General features: G+C 33.8%; 2 protein-coding genes across 3 annotated transcripts; both read right to left on the reverse strand.

Annotated features, from left to right (window-relative positions):
• Positions 1–5,788: 5,788 nt before the first annotated feature.
• On the reverse strand, positions 5,789–9,299 carry LOC8262842. Of its 2 annotated transcripts, none has more exons than XM_048372154.1 (9): positions 9,078–9,299; positions 8,938–8,995; positions 8,731–8,839; positions 8,314–8,458; positions 8,158–8,209; positions 7,924–8,061; positions 7,724–7,835; positions 7,161–7,287; positions 5,789–6,663 (listed from the first exon to the last, which is right to left on the reverse strand). In XM_048372154.1, exons 1-9 carry the CDS (start codon positions 9,149–9,151, stop codon positions 6,207–6,209), a joined length of 1,272 nt encoding a protein of 423 aa, XP_048228111.1. In that variant the 5' UTR covers positions 9,152–9,299; the 3' UTR covers positions 5,789–6,206. The 2 variants fall into 2 exon arrangements, with proteins under 2 accessions (XP_048228111.1, XP_002523530.1); XM_002523484.4 differs by having other exon boundaries at positions 7,924–8,070; positions 9,078–9,298.
• Positions 9,300–9,645: 346 nt separating this feature from the next.
• Positions 9,646–15,795, reverse strand: LOC8262843 (DNA replication licensing factor MCM5). The gene is made up of 18 exons (XM_002523485.4): positions 15,426–15,795; positions 15,196–15,339; positions 14,932–15,111; positions 14,736–14,834; positions 14,513–14,649; positions 14,302–14,407; positions 13,833–13,967; positions 13,674–13,751; positions 13,345–13,449; positions 13,138–13,229; positions 12,920–13,052; positions 12,729–12,824; positions 12,367–12,458; positions 12,179–12,269; positions 11,637–11,746; positions 10,756–10,873; positions 10,543–10,644; positions 9,646–10,190 (listed from the first exon to the last, which is right to left on the reverse strand). Exons 1-18 carry the CDS (start codon positions 15,693–15,695, stop codon positions 10,107–10,109), a joined length of 2,172 nt encoding a protein of 723 aa, XP_002523531.2. The 5' UTR covers positions 15,696–15,795; the 3' UTR covers positions 9,646–10,106.
• Positions 15,796–16,641: the final 846 nt, after the last annotated feature.

Raw genomic sequence — 16,641 nt, forward strand, 5'->3', positions numbered from 1 at the left:
CAGTCAATTTGGACAAATTTTACAGAACACGCACAAAAAAAGAAGGGCAAATCCATTATCAAACTCTTTAACTTTGTGGTTTTGTTCTATTAAGCCCATCGACATTTATTAATGTTTTATTAAGGTCTCGAACTATTATTTTCCATCACGTTAATGGCTAATTTGAAAGATTTGGCGCGAGTGTTTTGCAACCACAATTACTGCGCATTTAATGAAACTCTATAAAAGAGAAATAGATATAAAATAATATGACTAGGAGGAGAAAGTGATTTATGCAAGTAAAACTAAAAAAAAAAAAGGGAAAATCGATTTGGAAAAAATTAACATAAATTGAGTTGGAAAAGAGTAACCCTTTTACTTTCATCAAACCTCTCTTTTCTCCATCAAAATCGTTGCAATGTGCAGCTGAGAAATTCAAATTGACGCTCGCCGCTCCTTAAGCTTGAGACTTTGTAAGCTCGTTCCTGTAAGTGTTATTGTTTGAAGAAAAGTATCCACTTACTGGAAAGGAAGCTAAAGATAATATCTTAACTATTGTGGACCAGGTACTTTTTATTCTTTTATATAAAATACTTGCTTTGTTTGGCTGATTGTGGAATGTGTTTTTTGTGCTTGCCATTGTTAGGTTGATGTGGTCCCTAGTGTCTTTGTTAGCATAGAATCTTACTTATTGCTTTGTATGATCTGGAATTCATTTGATTTTTTAATAGCTTAAGATATATGGTTTATTTATTTGGTTACTATTAATTTTTATTTTATTTGACAAAATGCTTAATAGTTTCTATTTTACCTGTTCGTATAGAATCTTACTTATTGCTTTGTATGATCTGGAATTCATTTGATTTTTTAATAGCTTAAGATATATGGTTTATTTATTTGGTTACTATTAATTTATATTTTATTTGACAAAGTGCTTAATAGTTTCTATTTTACTTGTTAGCATAGAATCTTACTTATTGCTTTGTATGATCTGGAATTCATTTGATTTTTTAATAGCTTAAGATATATGGTTTATTTATTTGGTTACTATTAATTTATATTTTATTTGACAAAGTGCTTAATAGTTTCTATTTTACTCTTTATTAAATTGGTTCTTTTTTTATTTGATATTGCAAAATGAACGATTTGTATGTTGAGCTTATTATACATCATAAGGAGAAGGTTATTATAAGTAGTAATAATAGATATATTGGGGGTGAAACGACTGTAGTTGAAGAGAATTTTGACATAAATTTGTTATCTTACTCTAATTTGGTAGCTTACATTAAGGAACTACTAGGGCATGTAGATTTTGCAGGCCTATATTGCAAGGATGGGGTTAGTGAGGACGTTATCTTTCTGACCAATGATAAAGATGTTTATGCAATAGTAGGTAAGTTGTGTAGTGGTGATAAGCTTGATATTTTTGTGTAACACTGTGAGCTGCCAGACATAGGTGTTGAACATGATAGCCAGCCTCGGTCTAATGTAGAAAATTCAGCTTTTAAGGATAATGGCGAACCTCATCAAACTTTTGATAAATTTTTATTTCCTCTTCACTTATTAACAGACGATGAAGATGATAAGTTAAAGGAAGCAAGGGATGTTAGGAAGGATAGGAATATAAAATCTTCTAAGGTAGTTAATGGGAAAAATGGAGAAGAAATTATAGTAGATGATATTGGAGGAAGCATAAAATGATAATGTATGTGGGCTGTCAGACAATGATGAATCTAATAGCTAGTATACATTGACAGTGATGATATGAGGAGCTATTATAATGATTATGATATAGAATGTAAAGATGATGCGTTGAGAAGACCAAGTTCAAAGGTCATATTTGATGCTAAAGCTAGGGTGTCAGTCTTTTGTTTAGGCATGATTTTTACTAATGCTCAACAATTCAGGTTTGTTGTAGCCAAATATGCTGTCATGAAGGGTTTGGCTATTAGGTTTGTGAAAAATGAGAAGAGACGAGTAAAAGCTCATTACAAAAGAAGTACCTTTGGGCTTTGTTTTGTTCAATAGACAATACTGATGAGGTGTTTACAGTAAAGACTTACTATCAAAAACATAAATGCCATAGGGTGGACAACAACAAGATGGCCAATAGCACATTCCTATCAATATTGTTGAAGCCTAGGATTATAAGCCAGCCTGGAATAAAAATCAAAGACATTAAGTTCTTATGCAGAAGAATATAAGATTAAAGTGTGCATATCCACATGTAGGAATACAGAGGAAAATGTTATGACAAAATTGATGGGTGATTTTAAGGATCAGTTTGCTTATTGACCTGACTATATAGAGGAGGGAAAGGCTACTAATCTTGGCAGCACTTATGTGGTAAAAGCAAGCAAATAAAATGAAGGTAATTTGAACTTGTTTGAAAGATTTTATGTATGTTTCCAAGGGTGTAAGCAAGGGTGGGTAGAGGGTTGCAAAAAGATAATAGGACTTGATGGTTGCTTCCTTAAAGGCATATGTAAAAGGCAACTTCTTTATGCTATTGGTTGTGATAGGAACAACCAAATGTTCCTTCTTGCTTGGGGAATTATGCAGATAGAGAATATATACAACTGGACATAGTTCCTAAGATGCTTAAAATTTGATCTTCCTCTTGGTGATGGGACTGGTTACACGATTATTTCAAACATGTAGAAGGTAATTGTGTGTAAAGTAATGTTTTATTTTATATTGTTATATTACATGTACTTATTTGACATATTTTATAGGGCTTGGACAATGGTATACAAGCTGAACTACCAAGTGAATGCGACCAAATGTGTGCCAGACATATTTATGCCTCTTAGGCAAAGAAATGGAGAGGCGAGGAAAGAAATAAAACATTCTAGGCTTGTGCCAAGTCTACGTATGAGAGACAGTTGAATCACAGCATGGGAGAACTAGAGAAATTAGGGGAGGGTATCATTGAAGATCTGTTGGCACATCCTTTGAGGGATTAGAGTAAAGCTTTTCTCACAACTGACTGCAAGTGCGATGTTGTTGATAACAATTTAGCAGAGACGTACAATGGATGGATACTAGAAGCCAGAAGTAAGCCAATTATCACAATGTTGGATGAGATAAGGCAATAAGCAATGAATAAGATATAGAAGAAGAGGATATTTGCAGAAAGTTGAATTTGTGATATCTCTCCAAGAGCAATGGAGAAATTGGAGAAGAATAAAGAGCTTTCCTATAATTGGTTCATGGAGTTCAATGGGGATGATTTTTTTGCGATAACTAGTATCACTAATACTGCCAATAGACATGTTGTTCACTTAGATAACAAGACATGCAGCTGCGTAGAATGAGTTTTGACAGGAATCCCTTGTCATCAGACAATCTGTGCCATATATCACATTGAGGAGGAGGCTCACATTTACATTGCACATTGGTATCACAAAGATACCTATTTAAAGGCTTATTCTTACTCACTCCATCCTATAAGAGGTCATCAAGTTTGGAAGAAAGGAAATGAAGAATCAATTCTACCACCAGCTTTTCAAATTATGCCTGGTAGGTAAAAAAGATGCAGAAGAAAGGACAAAGATGAGGAAAAGAAGGTTGGAAAACTATCTAGAAAGGGAAGATTGATCACTTGCATTTTATGCAAAAATACTGGTCATAATATAAGAGGCTGCCTACAATAGCAAACGACACACAGGTTATATTAACTACATTTTATTTTTTTTGTCAATTTGAACTTGTGAAATGTGTATTTATTATTTTATTTATCTTTTAGGTTAATCCAACTAAAAAAAGAAGACAACCAGTATCAAGACAAAGCCAAAGTTAAAACAATAAAGGGAAACAACCACTAGAAAACATAAAGAATGCTGAAGCAGCTTTTATCAATGACTATTATAGTACAAGACAACAAAAGAGCAAGAAAAGTGATACAATTTTTACCACCAGCTTTATTTTATATATTAAATGTATTTTTCCTTTACACAGTTACTTTTTGGTGTTAGTAATAGCTTTTATACATTTTATTGCCAGGTATAACTCAAAATGGCGATGGTACAAGTACTGATAGATTTGGAAATCACCATATACCAAGAGCCAAACAATATAAGGCAGCTCCAAATTATGTGCCAGACTTTGCATAACCAGCTTGAAATAGACAAAACAAACTACCAACATGGAGAGCTTATTTGAAAGATAAAAGAATTGAACATCATTCAGTGGACCGGTTTGTCGCTTAAGGTTACAAGTTACCACCAGCTCCAAATGGTTCAAACTATAAGTCAGTTTCTAGAAAGTAAGGACACAATGAAGAAGACTAAAACAACTCCAAATGGTTTAAACCTATTTTGACAACAGATGATTAACAAGAGGTTTTTTTGTTCTTTAATGTGAAGCATAACCAACTGGTTATCATAAATACTTATACATAGCTCACTTGAGATACTGAATTATCAAGTATTTTTTAGTTCACTTGACAAACTTATATTTTGAATTCTAATGTCTTAAGTATTTTTGGTTTTTACTATGCTTTGAAAACATTTTAGGCATTATCTTTTGTAACAGTTGCGATGTTTGATTAACTTCATGTCAATGATAATTGGATTTTGCTATTTTGCCTTTCTACATTTATTTAATTTTATTTTATCATACTTATTGGGCAAGTGCAACAGTTTACACTATATATAAATGACACATATAATGTTTATAAATGATGAAATTTTTGCTAATTTTTTACAATAAAGTCCAATCTTCATTCACAGAGCATTGTGGAAATTATAATATATCAATGGTTGTCATTAATAAAAAACACTCAAAACAACCCACATTCTGTCCAAGCACAATTAACTTCCCATTTTGTCCAACTCTAACACCTAAAAACGTCACCTACAAAGCTTAAACAGTAAAAGACCTACAACAATAAAAAAAACCAGCCCTATAGAAGTTCCTTATCATTCTCATATACTTGGCATTTTGATTAGCTTCACTGAACTCCTTCTGCATCATATGAACCTCATTTTTCAATATTCCAATTTCCTGAATTGTATTATCAAAACCATTGTCTTCTTTTTCTGAGACATTCTTGCCTAAAATTTCCAAATGCGTATTCAGTGCCCTTAACTCATTCATCGTCATAGTCGCCCTTTCATTGAGCCATTTGTCATGCCATTTGAAGAAATTGCAACTGTTTTTCTACCATATGAAATCAACATAAAAAATTAACATTTTTCACCATAAAAAACACAAAATACAACTACAAAAACCATAATAACACTAATTATATAAAAACGACATCTCCAGAACTTCCTCCCTGGGTTATTTGTTGTCATAGAGATGAGCAAATGAGCTCGTTTTCCACAATAACAGTACACAAGAGCGCTGTCCAACACTACATTGATCACTCTTCTATCGTTTCACCCTTCCTCATTATTGTTTCCGCTGTCGTTGTTGCTAGAGGAAGCCATATCTAAGGTTTCCGAACTGACTTTTCTATTTTGCTTGTTTAGTCAAGAAGGAAAATAAACTTCCTTTATAAACCTTAAATTTCCAATTTCAATTTAATTTACCAATATCAATTCCTTTTCCTTTCCGCCTCATTTATTCAGTCTGTCAAATTAGTCCTTAATGTGATGGAAAATAATAATTCAAAGGCTTAATGAAACATAATAGATGTCGAGGGGCTTAATAGAAAAAAACTGCAAAATTCAAGGGCTTAATAATGAATTTTGTCAAAAAAGTTAAAATTGTAATGAACCTTGTTTATGATTAAAGGTTGCTTCATAATGCATATGGAGCTTAACTTTTTACTATATTCCTTCATCTTTTTACATAGAAGACAAATCTCTAATAGTAAAATAGCATTCCAACATCTAATTATGAAAGTTTTTTAGGCATCTTTGCCTCAAGATCTAGACAAAATACAAAACTGATAATAAATACTAGACCCAAAATAAGAAAGTGTCGAGTAGAGAAATTTTTAAAATATATTAAATCTGCCATATCGTCGGCAAATAAAATAACCAAGAAAATGAATGACTATCTAATTCCTTGTAGGTTACGAAACCACTCTTTACCCCTTCAGAATTGGGTTCAAAGGTTAGATACAATCTGAAGTGTGGATGGATATTCCAGTCTACCCAACCTCCTACTCAACCATTTTTTGTTTTGTGAGTATGAGCTATTCCCAGAATTAACCCAGCAATCACACCCTTCAAAATTGTGCAGCAAAAAAGTGGATACTACAGACTGCACTATAATTATCGATTGATTCTCTTCCAGGAGGTCAGTTCAGCAGGTATGAATCGTTCATTACCGGAAAGCACAGCCTGAGACATCAAATTTCCAAGCCAAGCATGGTATAACAAACCTCTCGAACCGAGTCCTCCAAATAACCAGAACTTACAAGTACAATTATCACCAACAAAATCATCCACACATCCCAAAAGTGGAAGTGAACCTTGGGGAGTTAGTGGCGGCATTGCCCGCAAACCTGCCCTTGCTCCAGTAAAAGTCCAATCCTTAATTCCAGGGTAAAAAGCAGATACCTTGGGCAGAAGCTCTTGAAGGGCTTTTGCAGCTTCGTCTGCTGAGACATTTGGAGAAGAGTTTCTTGATTTCCATTCCCATGTTGAGCCCATGTATAAACTGCGGGTCCCCTGGACAGCAAGCCATGCATCTGATAATATTGAAGGGGCACAATCTGGATATTCTTCCCTGAAACAGTGATCCATAAGATATGTTAGTAAAAGAGAGCTAATTCAGTATCCTCTCTTCCTCTCCTTTCTTCTTCTACCGTCAGACTCTCCTCACCCCTGCCCCCCCTAAGAAAAATATAAAAGACAACTCGACACTTGCGATATGAAATGGTAACAGTTGCAAACATACAAAAACCAGTAGATGAGAAAATTAAATAGTATCTATTTGGGAAATCTTTACTAGTCCTTGACGCATTTGGAAATGGTAATCAAAAGTCAAAATTTATTTTGGAAATTCAACATTTAAAAAAATTGCTTTATATGTTTTTTGAAGGATTTGTGGCAAATTCCAAATCAATTCGAATTGGAACCTCAAGATTCCACTCTGACAGACCAGCAACAGCTTCATTATAAATATCACATTAGTTCTTATGCATCATCCATACATTTCAAATCCAGCTATGAAGTTTCCAAGTATAAATCCTGCTTATGCACCCTGAACTACGTACGCTGTACCTTATATTATCAGGAAGCTGCAGATGGGCGATTACACCTCTACATGTCCTCAAGGGAAGCCTCCCAGAGAGCTCGGGAAGCATGTCTGCTTTGGCACCTAAACATATTATCACTGCATCGTACTCCCCTATGTAAAATGCAAAGAGAAATTAATCATGAACTTAACAAATATGACATGAGCTTGAGAATGATCGGAAGTAAATGTAAGCCATCCAAATATATGCATTTTAATCTTATTATAAGTATTCATTAATTAATCTTATTTTCTGGACACATCCAGGGAATGAGAAAAACATAATTAACATATCGAAGGATAATCATCTTAACATATTTAACTTATGTGTGTTCAGAAGTTCAACTGCTGTAAATCCGGCAATTACACATTCATGCTGAATTCCCTATCATTGTTTTTTCTTTTCTTTCTGATTTTAGCGCAATCAACTAAAACTAGAGATTCCGAGAATTTGGAATTCTTTTGCCCATCTTTCCTTCTGGCTTATCATCAAGTTCAAGCACATACAAACCGGGCATTTCAAATTTAAATCTCTATCAGCAAGTTTTACCTTCTAGTTCAATTAGTCTTTGAGTAGATTGCTTGTGCAAGTATAGCTCCTTTTTTCCGTGGCTAGAAGTAGATAATTCTTTCACTAGAATTTCACACGCCAAGAAGAGCGCCTGATGATACAAATGTAGAATATAAAAAATTGACGAGAAAAACAACCTATTCAAAGTAAATCAAAGTCCAATGATTATTTCTTCAAACCTGAAGATATCTCAGAGGATGAACATTTACAGCTTGGGGCATGTAAAAGGCTGAGTTGAAAGATACACTTATTTTGGGAACAAGATCTTGAGCAACTTCCTCATCAATGGTCTCTATTCTGCAACTGGGATCGCAGTTCTGAGCATTCTAGTTGAAGAAGATAAGTAATAGAGGTATTACTCTAAATTTATATAAAGTTAAGCAAGAGTCAATCAGGAAGGATAGAGAAATTACATCATACAACACATTCAAATTCTTCATGCTTGTTGCTGGTCTCAAGATGCCCCTGAAGTAGATCCGTCAATCCAACCAACCCATAGACGAATTTAAATAAGAAAAACAACATTACCAGAAAAAATAAGAAAAAGAAAAGAAGGAAAAAGAAGAAACCTTTTCCTAACTATAAAACTGCCAAACCCCTGATCTGACTCGCCAAATTCAAATTTTGAGTCTTTGGAAACAGCTGCCTTTTCTGCAACACTTAAGAGCGTCAAACACTCCTTCCAGCATTCAGCACCCCTCCAAAGAAGCTTAACTGCCACAAAAACTCTGTATAAGCTCAGTAACACAGGGTTTATAAAGTCAAAAAATGCACGATCAGTTCAACTGAATCAATTTTCATATTTGAAAGCTCATAGTTGCTATAAGTTCAATTCTTTCAGAAGTAACAAAAAAAGAAAAGAAAAGAAAGCATTTTCATAGAAAAGGAATCATGCCACAAGTGACATGATTCTGTAAGAATTGAATTGAATTCTCGCATGTAAAGCATACCGTATAAGGCCAAAGATTAAAGGGGAAAAAGAGAACCTTTAGGAGAATAGGGATGAAGCAGACCACCAGAAACGCCAGAGGCACCTCCTCCGATACCAACTTCATCAAATATATCAATACTTAAATTCAACTCTTTATGACTGTTCTGCAATTCAATTTGAACAATAAATTTATATTACCCAATAAAGATTAATACAATAAATTATTAACAGAAACAGAGATTAAAAAAAGAAAGAGAGAGACCTTCAACAAATGCCAAGCCACGGAGAGACCAGCAAAACCAGCACCTAGCACAGCGTATCTGCAATAGATGAATATATTATCAAATTTACACATATTTATTATGGAGAAAGAAAGCATAAAACATAAAAGCGACAGAATACCTGAGAGGACGCAATGACACAGTTGAAGAAGAAGCGAAAGAGCAGCGAATCGAAGATGAAGCTGAAACTATCATATTTTACCAGAGAGACACTAGGCATTGGACTCTAGAATAATAACGTTTAAGGTTTAAAACTGTATAAATTAATATTTTGGATATTATTGTGCTTAGGTTTTTTACACTCCATTTGAACTCTTAATTCACGCTACTTGGCTATAGTATCATAGAGTAATCATATTTAATATTTTTACAGCAATAATTTTATGTACAGAGCAATATCCAAAATTCTATCCTTTTCGTTTTGGGCAGAGACGGGAGTAAAATTAAAAGATACATCCCAGTAAATTTTAGTTTTGACAGATAATGCCAAATACATTTGTAAAACAAACTAATAATATGGATCAAACAATTCAAATAACACCCCTGAATTCAAGACCCCTTTCATCTTGGAGCTTTAACCTTGAACATTAGCCCAAAATTATACTTCAAATCTATATAATTCATTTTGATACTGAGTATCATACTGAAGTAGATGCCTTGGAACTCCATAAATTGACTAAGAAAAGCAGTTTACACCATAAAAAACTGATAAAAATTTGTCAAATTTTAACAAGCTTAGCTCCAGTCGCCCATCACAAGTTGACTTGAGCTAGAATGAAGTTCGTAAAATTGCATTTCCTGCTGCTAATATTTGAAAAATCACTATTATACAGAAAAACTAACCTCTAATACAAATTAATAGATACAATTTAACTGATCTCTAATTCAAATTAACACATACAACATAGAAAAATGCTAAAGTTCTGCACTTGGTTTAATGAGTATTGAAAGGCCATGTCCATTAAACATGAGTAAGATTAATAGTAAAATATAGCCTCTTCATCCTGCTGCCTAATTTATGTTCCTGTTTCCCCAGGATCAGGACTGAAGAATTGTTTGCCATCAACTTGCTTAATTAACTGCTGAGCATGAATAGCCCTTGATTTAATTTTTTTCTTTTTTTAGCAGAGGATCTAGCTCTTTGCAACCATTACAGTTTCCGTACAATGATGCGGCGCTCATGCTTGTATTCAATTTCATCCCTTTGATGCATGACTATAAGAGCCCTTCTCACCTGCCAAAAGCAAATCATGAAATCAATAGAACATCCCTGATGTTACGGAGGATGGTCACGGGCTTTCGTCTAGTCTGCCTAAACCATGAGAGCCTGGACCCTAAACCAATATCATCTTATGCAGTTTACTAAGTTCTGATGTCATAACATAAAATTATGTTTCATAACAAGATTCAAATTGTCAAGGTGAATAAAACAATCAAAATTCTGCTAGGTCTTTGTTTCTGTTATTATATTCTAAGAATTCTAGATATAAGAGTAAGCTAAGTTACCAAGTATATTCTATGTCAGTTGCAATATCTGAAATCTCAAGCAAGAAGTAAATAACAACGTATTTTAACTAAATACTCACAACTGAATCATTCATTCCCATTCTGGCAAGTTCGTCAATCAGCTTTCTTTCTGATATACGCATTCCAATTCCTATTCTTCTCTTTATCTGAGTTTCTGCTTGCTGTTTTGGGCAAAAAAGTAAAAACGAAACCAAAGAATGCGAGAAGTTTAAAAAAGTTCAACATAAATGTAGAGTACATTATAAAGAAAAGTCGCATTATTTCTGACAAACCTTTATTTCAGGAGTAAGAGTCACTTGTTGATTTATGCCACACTGTGCTGCTTCAATGGTCGAAACTTTAAAAAGATTTACTGCTTCAATGACATCTGCCTCAGTGGCAACATGGGACCTAATATCACATTTTTCATGGCGGTGGCAAATTAATTATATGAAGACAAAGAAATAGAAACTGTACAAACATATGCCCAAGTGTACGGGCATGTGTGTGGTTATCTTACGTATAGATGAAGGATAAAAGTTGTTTTCCAGAGAGGTTTGATGGGACCTGAGATCAACAGCTTATAATCTGCCTCTTCATATATTTTTCTTTATTAACTTCACGTTTGGTAGGACTTAAAACCAGGGTCTATTTTATGCTCTTTTCATCAGCAAAAGACAAGGGGAAGTAACAACTATAGTTCATTCAGGTCCATGATATGTTTGAGCTACACATTAGGAGACCCTTAGACAGTTCCACACTAGCTCCTAAGTGCTATTCTACCAACCTATAATGGAAAAGAGATTAAAAACAAAAGGAAAAAATAATAAAGAACTTTAGAGCATCTTCGAGCACTAAATTATCAACTCATTCAAGATTTGAAGAAATACTTTGGTAAGGTTAAACATGGTACAATTTTAAATTGATGGAACTGAGACTCCAATATGTTCTAAATTGCATTTAGAGGTGCAAGTTCACCAATGTAGTTGAACATCACCATTCTTCTAAGAAAACTTTGCGAACAAGATTGCCATGCGCGAGAAACAGCAAAAGAAATCCCAAGTACAGTGCAAACGTAGACAAACAATTTAGTTATTCATATTCTGATCTTCTCGAAACTCAACCATCACTCTAAGCATTCATTCAATGTATCAGGTTTAGCCCCAATACTTACAATTTCATTTTAGCAAGAGCCTCACTCAACCTTATGATAGCTTCTAGCTGCCTTACAGTAATGGGTACTGCAGTAGCCTCCCCAGTTTCATTTGCCTGCTTTCTCATGTCCTAGTCAAATCACCATATTGAGAGATAACATTAATGATAAAGTCATTGAAAGCAATAGGGATGAAAGTAAAACTAATTATGACCTATTATTGAAATTGTTGCAAATGCAAGGAATTTAACATCAACTCATTGTAAAGCATTTAGCAATGTAACAGTTTAAAAGTAATTTCCCTAATTAAACTATATATTTTGTAATTTCACGAGTTTAAGACCATCAATTTCAAGGTAAACATCCTATGCAAAAGATGAACCTCCACCTTGATGAAGACTTTCCTCTGATTTTCTCCTATTTTATTGAAGGGGATCACTAAATGACTCTAGAACTTAATTATAAAACAGATTATATGAATTAAGCATGAAGAATAATTATCAAGCCAATATATTGAGTAAATAGAGAATGGTATAGAATGTACTATGAGGTAATAAGAGTACCTGTCTGAATTTGACATACTCATTTTGCAATCTATTGGATGCAGATTCTGATAGACGGGGATGGCATTCAGTTCGACAGTATTGTATATACCTGCAGCAGTCACAAGCCATAGAATTAATTATCTCGTCAATCTTTCAGAAAAGGACCATGGAGCGCACAAGACCGAGTTGCTTCACAATGTACATACCTCTTCAGCCAATTCTCTTCTTTAGCGACTCTAATATCAGCAGAAGCAGCATCAGCAGACGCATGAACCTTTATTATATGACTAGCTATGATCTGAAACAGGAAAATCTTGATTCAATCAACGAGGGCTATTTATAAAAGTATTAGTGCATGTGACATGTGTTGTTCTGATTTGTATGCAACTAAAATGGGATCTTTCATAGTTCCAAAAAAAAATTATTTTACTTTCCAACAGTAGTAGCTATTGATTTTTCTTAAAATTCTAATTAATTATCAAACATGGCTTAATGTGATACAGCGAGGATTAACTGAATCATTGCAGCGCCTTCCAGGGCCACATTGAGCAAGTTATTCACAAATTACCTTATCTCGAATATAATCTCTTCTATCCTTCACAATGAAGATCAAGTCAAATCGAGAGAGAATTGTGGTCTGTAAATCAATATTTTCCTGCGCAGTCTGAAAAATAAACACTTTTATTAGTTCCTTAGCGATAAGCCACAAATATGCTTTGAAGAATTGATAAAGATGAGAAAGAAAATATAGCTACTGACCTTAAGATCATCATAGCGACCAGATGGAGGATTGGCAGCTGCAAGCACTGAAGTTCTAGAATTGAGAACAGTTGTTATTCCGGCTTTTGCAATGGATATTGTTTGCTGCTCCATGGCTTCATGAATAGCAACCCTGAGCCAAATAGTTGTAACTCTTAAATCTCGAGGGTCATGAAATTTTTGAAAGGTGAGACCTTGTCTATTTTAGTGCAAGTTACCTGTCCTCAGGCCTCATTTTGTCAAACTCATCTATACAGACAACACCTCCATCTGCCAAAACCATAGCTCCTCCCTCAAGATAGAATTCACGCTGCATGAAACAGATTTATCATTTTGTATCAGATAAATTCCTTAAGATACGCATGTACACACACCAAAATAATAGATAAAACTTTAAATACATGCCAAAGAAAAAAAGAAATTACCGAGCTGCTGTCTCGTATCACAGAAGCTGTAAGACCAGCAGCGGATGAACCTTTTCCAGAGGTGTACACAGCTATTGGAGCAGTCTTCTCAACAAACTTGAGAAACTTTACAAGCAAGAATTGTAAATCAGTAACTACGCCAATGTTGGAAAGAGGAAGATAAGGCATGAACTATCGTTAAATAAGATATACTAAGCATAGATTAATGCAGAGCAGATGTGGATTGTACCAGAAGAAAGAAAAAGAAAATCTTCAAGTGGAAAAATCAATGATCGAGGAACCAAAGCTAGTATTACCATTTAACTTCAAACCATGAAATATGACCTAACCTGTGATTTAGCAGTGGATGGATCGCCCAAAAGCAACACATTGATATCACCTCTTAGCTTCACCCCATCAGGCAAATTCTGTGTTTGTGCAGTAGTTGGTTATGTCATCATTAAGTTCCACCATTATTTAAGAAATTAAAGATCAGATTCAAGATATACCTTCCTTGCTCCTCCAAACAAAAGACAAGCCACTGCCTTTTTCACTTGCTCTTCTCCAAAAATAGAAGGAGCAATCTTGGAGCATATGGATTCATATACATCAGTACGGGAAGCAAACGTTTTGAATTCTTCTGTCTGCGTGCAGTGCCTTTCTATAAGTAAAAAGGTCTATAGAAAATGAAGAAAGCACAACATCTGGATAGACAATTCAATTTCTTATTTCATCCTTTATAAGTAAAGCCGACAAAGAAATTACTTATATACATGATACTTTCTGACTAAATTGCTAAATTACTTTCTGACTAAATTGCTAAATCTCCATAAGTCATTTACGAATGAAGCATGTGACAGCAGGGGAATAATAATAATAAAATTATTATTCTCTAATAGTTGTAATGAAAATTGTAGGTGTTGTTATGAGTCAAACGGATATAAATAAACACCTCGCCCCATTTTTCCACAACTTTACCTCCTCCTGTGTGAAAGCTGTATGACCCTGAGAATTGGCCTCATTTATTTCCTCTATTCCCACGACTCTAATATAGGGCTGTCTAACTGCAACTGCTCCTCTGTGGCTGCCCATATAAGAGAACCATTAAAGATAACTCCCAGTAAATTAAAGAACAGACACAAATCTCAAGATTCAAAAAATTTAAAGGGAAAGATATAATGATTCCTACGAAGTTGACGAGTTGGCTGCCTGAAAGATGCTATAAATCCCTATGATGGTCAATCTTGTTCCAGGTACGATTCTTTGGACGAGATGACGATCCACTGATAGAAGCATATTTCTTGGAAGCTCTCCAGTAGGAACATCCTTCATAATAAATAAAAAAAAATCATTTAATTTTTTTTTTGGGGTTAATTCAACAGCAGCATTCAGACAGTATCAAAGAAAATTACCTCAGGATTCTCCTGCAGTTTCAGGGTCTGCTGATCAACATACTTACTCTTATCAGGAACCACCATCCAAGGATCAATTGGGCAAGGCTCTTCACCAGGCTAAAACAATATACAAGTCTAAAATCAGAAAAAAGACAAAATTCAACATCATAAGAAAACCATCAAATTGGCTTAAGTTGAAACAAAAAGAGCAAACCTGAGGAACATGATCACAAGAACGAGGGACAATAGCACCACCAAGACCAGGACGACAAGGAACTTCCCTAGTACTTTGACAATTCTTGCAAACTAAAGAAACATAAGTTGCCTTTGCCTTGATCCTTGAAGCAGCTATAGTTATCCCAGCGATCTTGACCAGCTTTGATATGTATTGAGCCTACAAGATAATATAACGTAACATAAAAAAGAAATGAACTAAATTATAAAATCTCAAATATTAAATCCTAAAAAAAGTACGAACCCCTAGAAATCTCATAGACACGGGATCCTCTTTGGAACTTAACAAGATCTGCACTTCTTTAATCTCCGGTTCCTTCATTTCTCCACTCTCCACTTGCTCCTTTAACCTCAAACTCTGTAAAACCTCACGCGCCGCCGTTTCAAACTAGACAAAATAAAAGAAAAATTAAAATCAGATCGCAAGCAAAAGCTAACACTCAAATATTATAATAAAGTAATCAGAATGATTACCAAGGGAAGGTAGTCGGCGGGAGAGGCGCGGAGGAGGGAGGGAAGTTCAGCGTCGAAGGAAAGAAGATCTTCGAGGTGGATAAGAAGGGATCTAGGGTTATGGACGAGACTTTCACGGTATGGAAATACATTTTTTTTGGATTCAAAGTTTCTGATGAACTCTTTGAATTTTTGGAGGATTGTATGGCGGCTTGGAGCTGTGTCCGTTCCCGATTCAGGGAATTGTGCCTGCTCGCTGTAGTATACCCCTCCTTCGTCCCAACCCGACATCGTTTGCTATAAACTGTGATTGATAATTCTTTTGTTGAAAGTTGTTTATTCTCACTCTTCTCTGCAAAATGATATCCGATAAGAAACTTATTTTGTAATTTCTTCTTCTTCTTTGAAGGAAGAAGGTTTCTGTGGCGCGATTGGGAATTTTGGCGGGAAATTTTATGGCGGGAAGAGCGCATGCCTCTTCGCACGTGCTTGCTGAACCATGCGTTTTACACTAAAAAATAATAATATTCATTCAGCAAAAAGAATTATCAAGTATAAAGTATAAATTTCTAGTTCAAATATGGAAATTGTTGTGTAAATATAAATATAGAAATTTGATATAGTTTATATAAGGCCTAATTATAAATTAAATTCTTAACTTTATACTTTTTAATAATTTTATTTAATTGTTTTAAAAATTTATTTAATTATTTTAAAAATATAAAACAAATATTCATTTTTTAAAAATATTTTTCGATAATAATTTTTAAAATTTTATAGTAAAAAAGTAATGTAAGAAGTGGATTATGCTTACTAAAAAAATAATAATTATGAATCACTAAAAATAATTTATTTTAAACTTAATAATATAATCATTAAAAATTTCATGTACGTGCATTTTTTTATATTTTACATTTAAATACAATAAATTTTTTATTAACTTACTAAATTTTATATTAATAAGCAGTATTGACTTGCCACCTCATTTTTTTATAGTGATATTTCAAAAATTGTTATAAAAAAATATTTATTTAAAAATTTTAAAATAATTGAATAAAATTGTCAAAAAGTGTAAAACTCATGATTTAATTAGTAATTAGGCCTTTTAATTCTTTTTCAATGTATTTATATATTTATTCAAAGAAAATTTAAAGATATAGATCAAATTTATATAAAATATTTTAATGTGTAACTTTTATATAAAATTACATACTAAAATATTTTTATATAATTTTTT

Source organism: Ricinus communis, chromosome 3 (assembly GCF_019578655.1).
Source record: "Ricinus communis isolate WT05 ecotype wild-type chromosome 3, ASM1957865v1, whole genome shotgun sequence".
Lineage (NCBI taxonomy): Eukaryota > Viridiplantae > Streptophyta > Magnoliopsida > Malpighiales > Euphorbiaceae > Ricinus > Ricinus communis.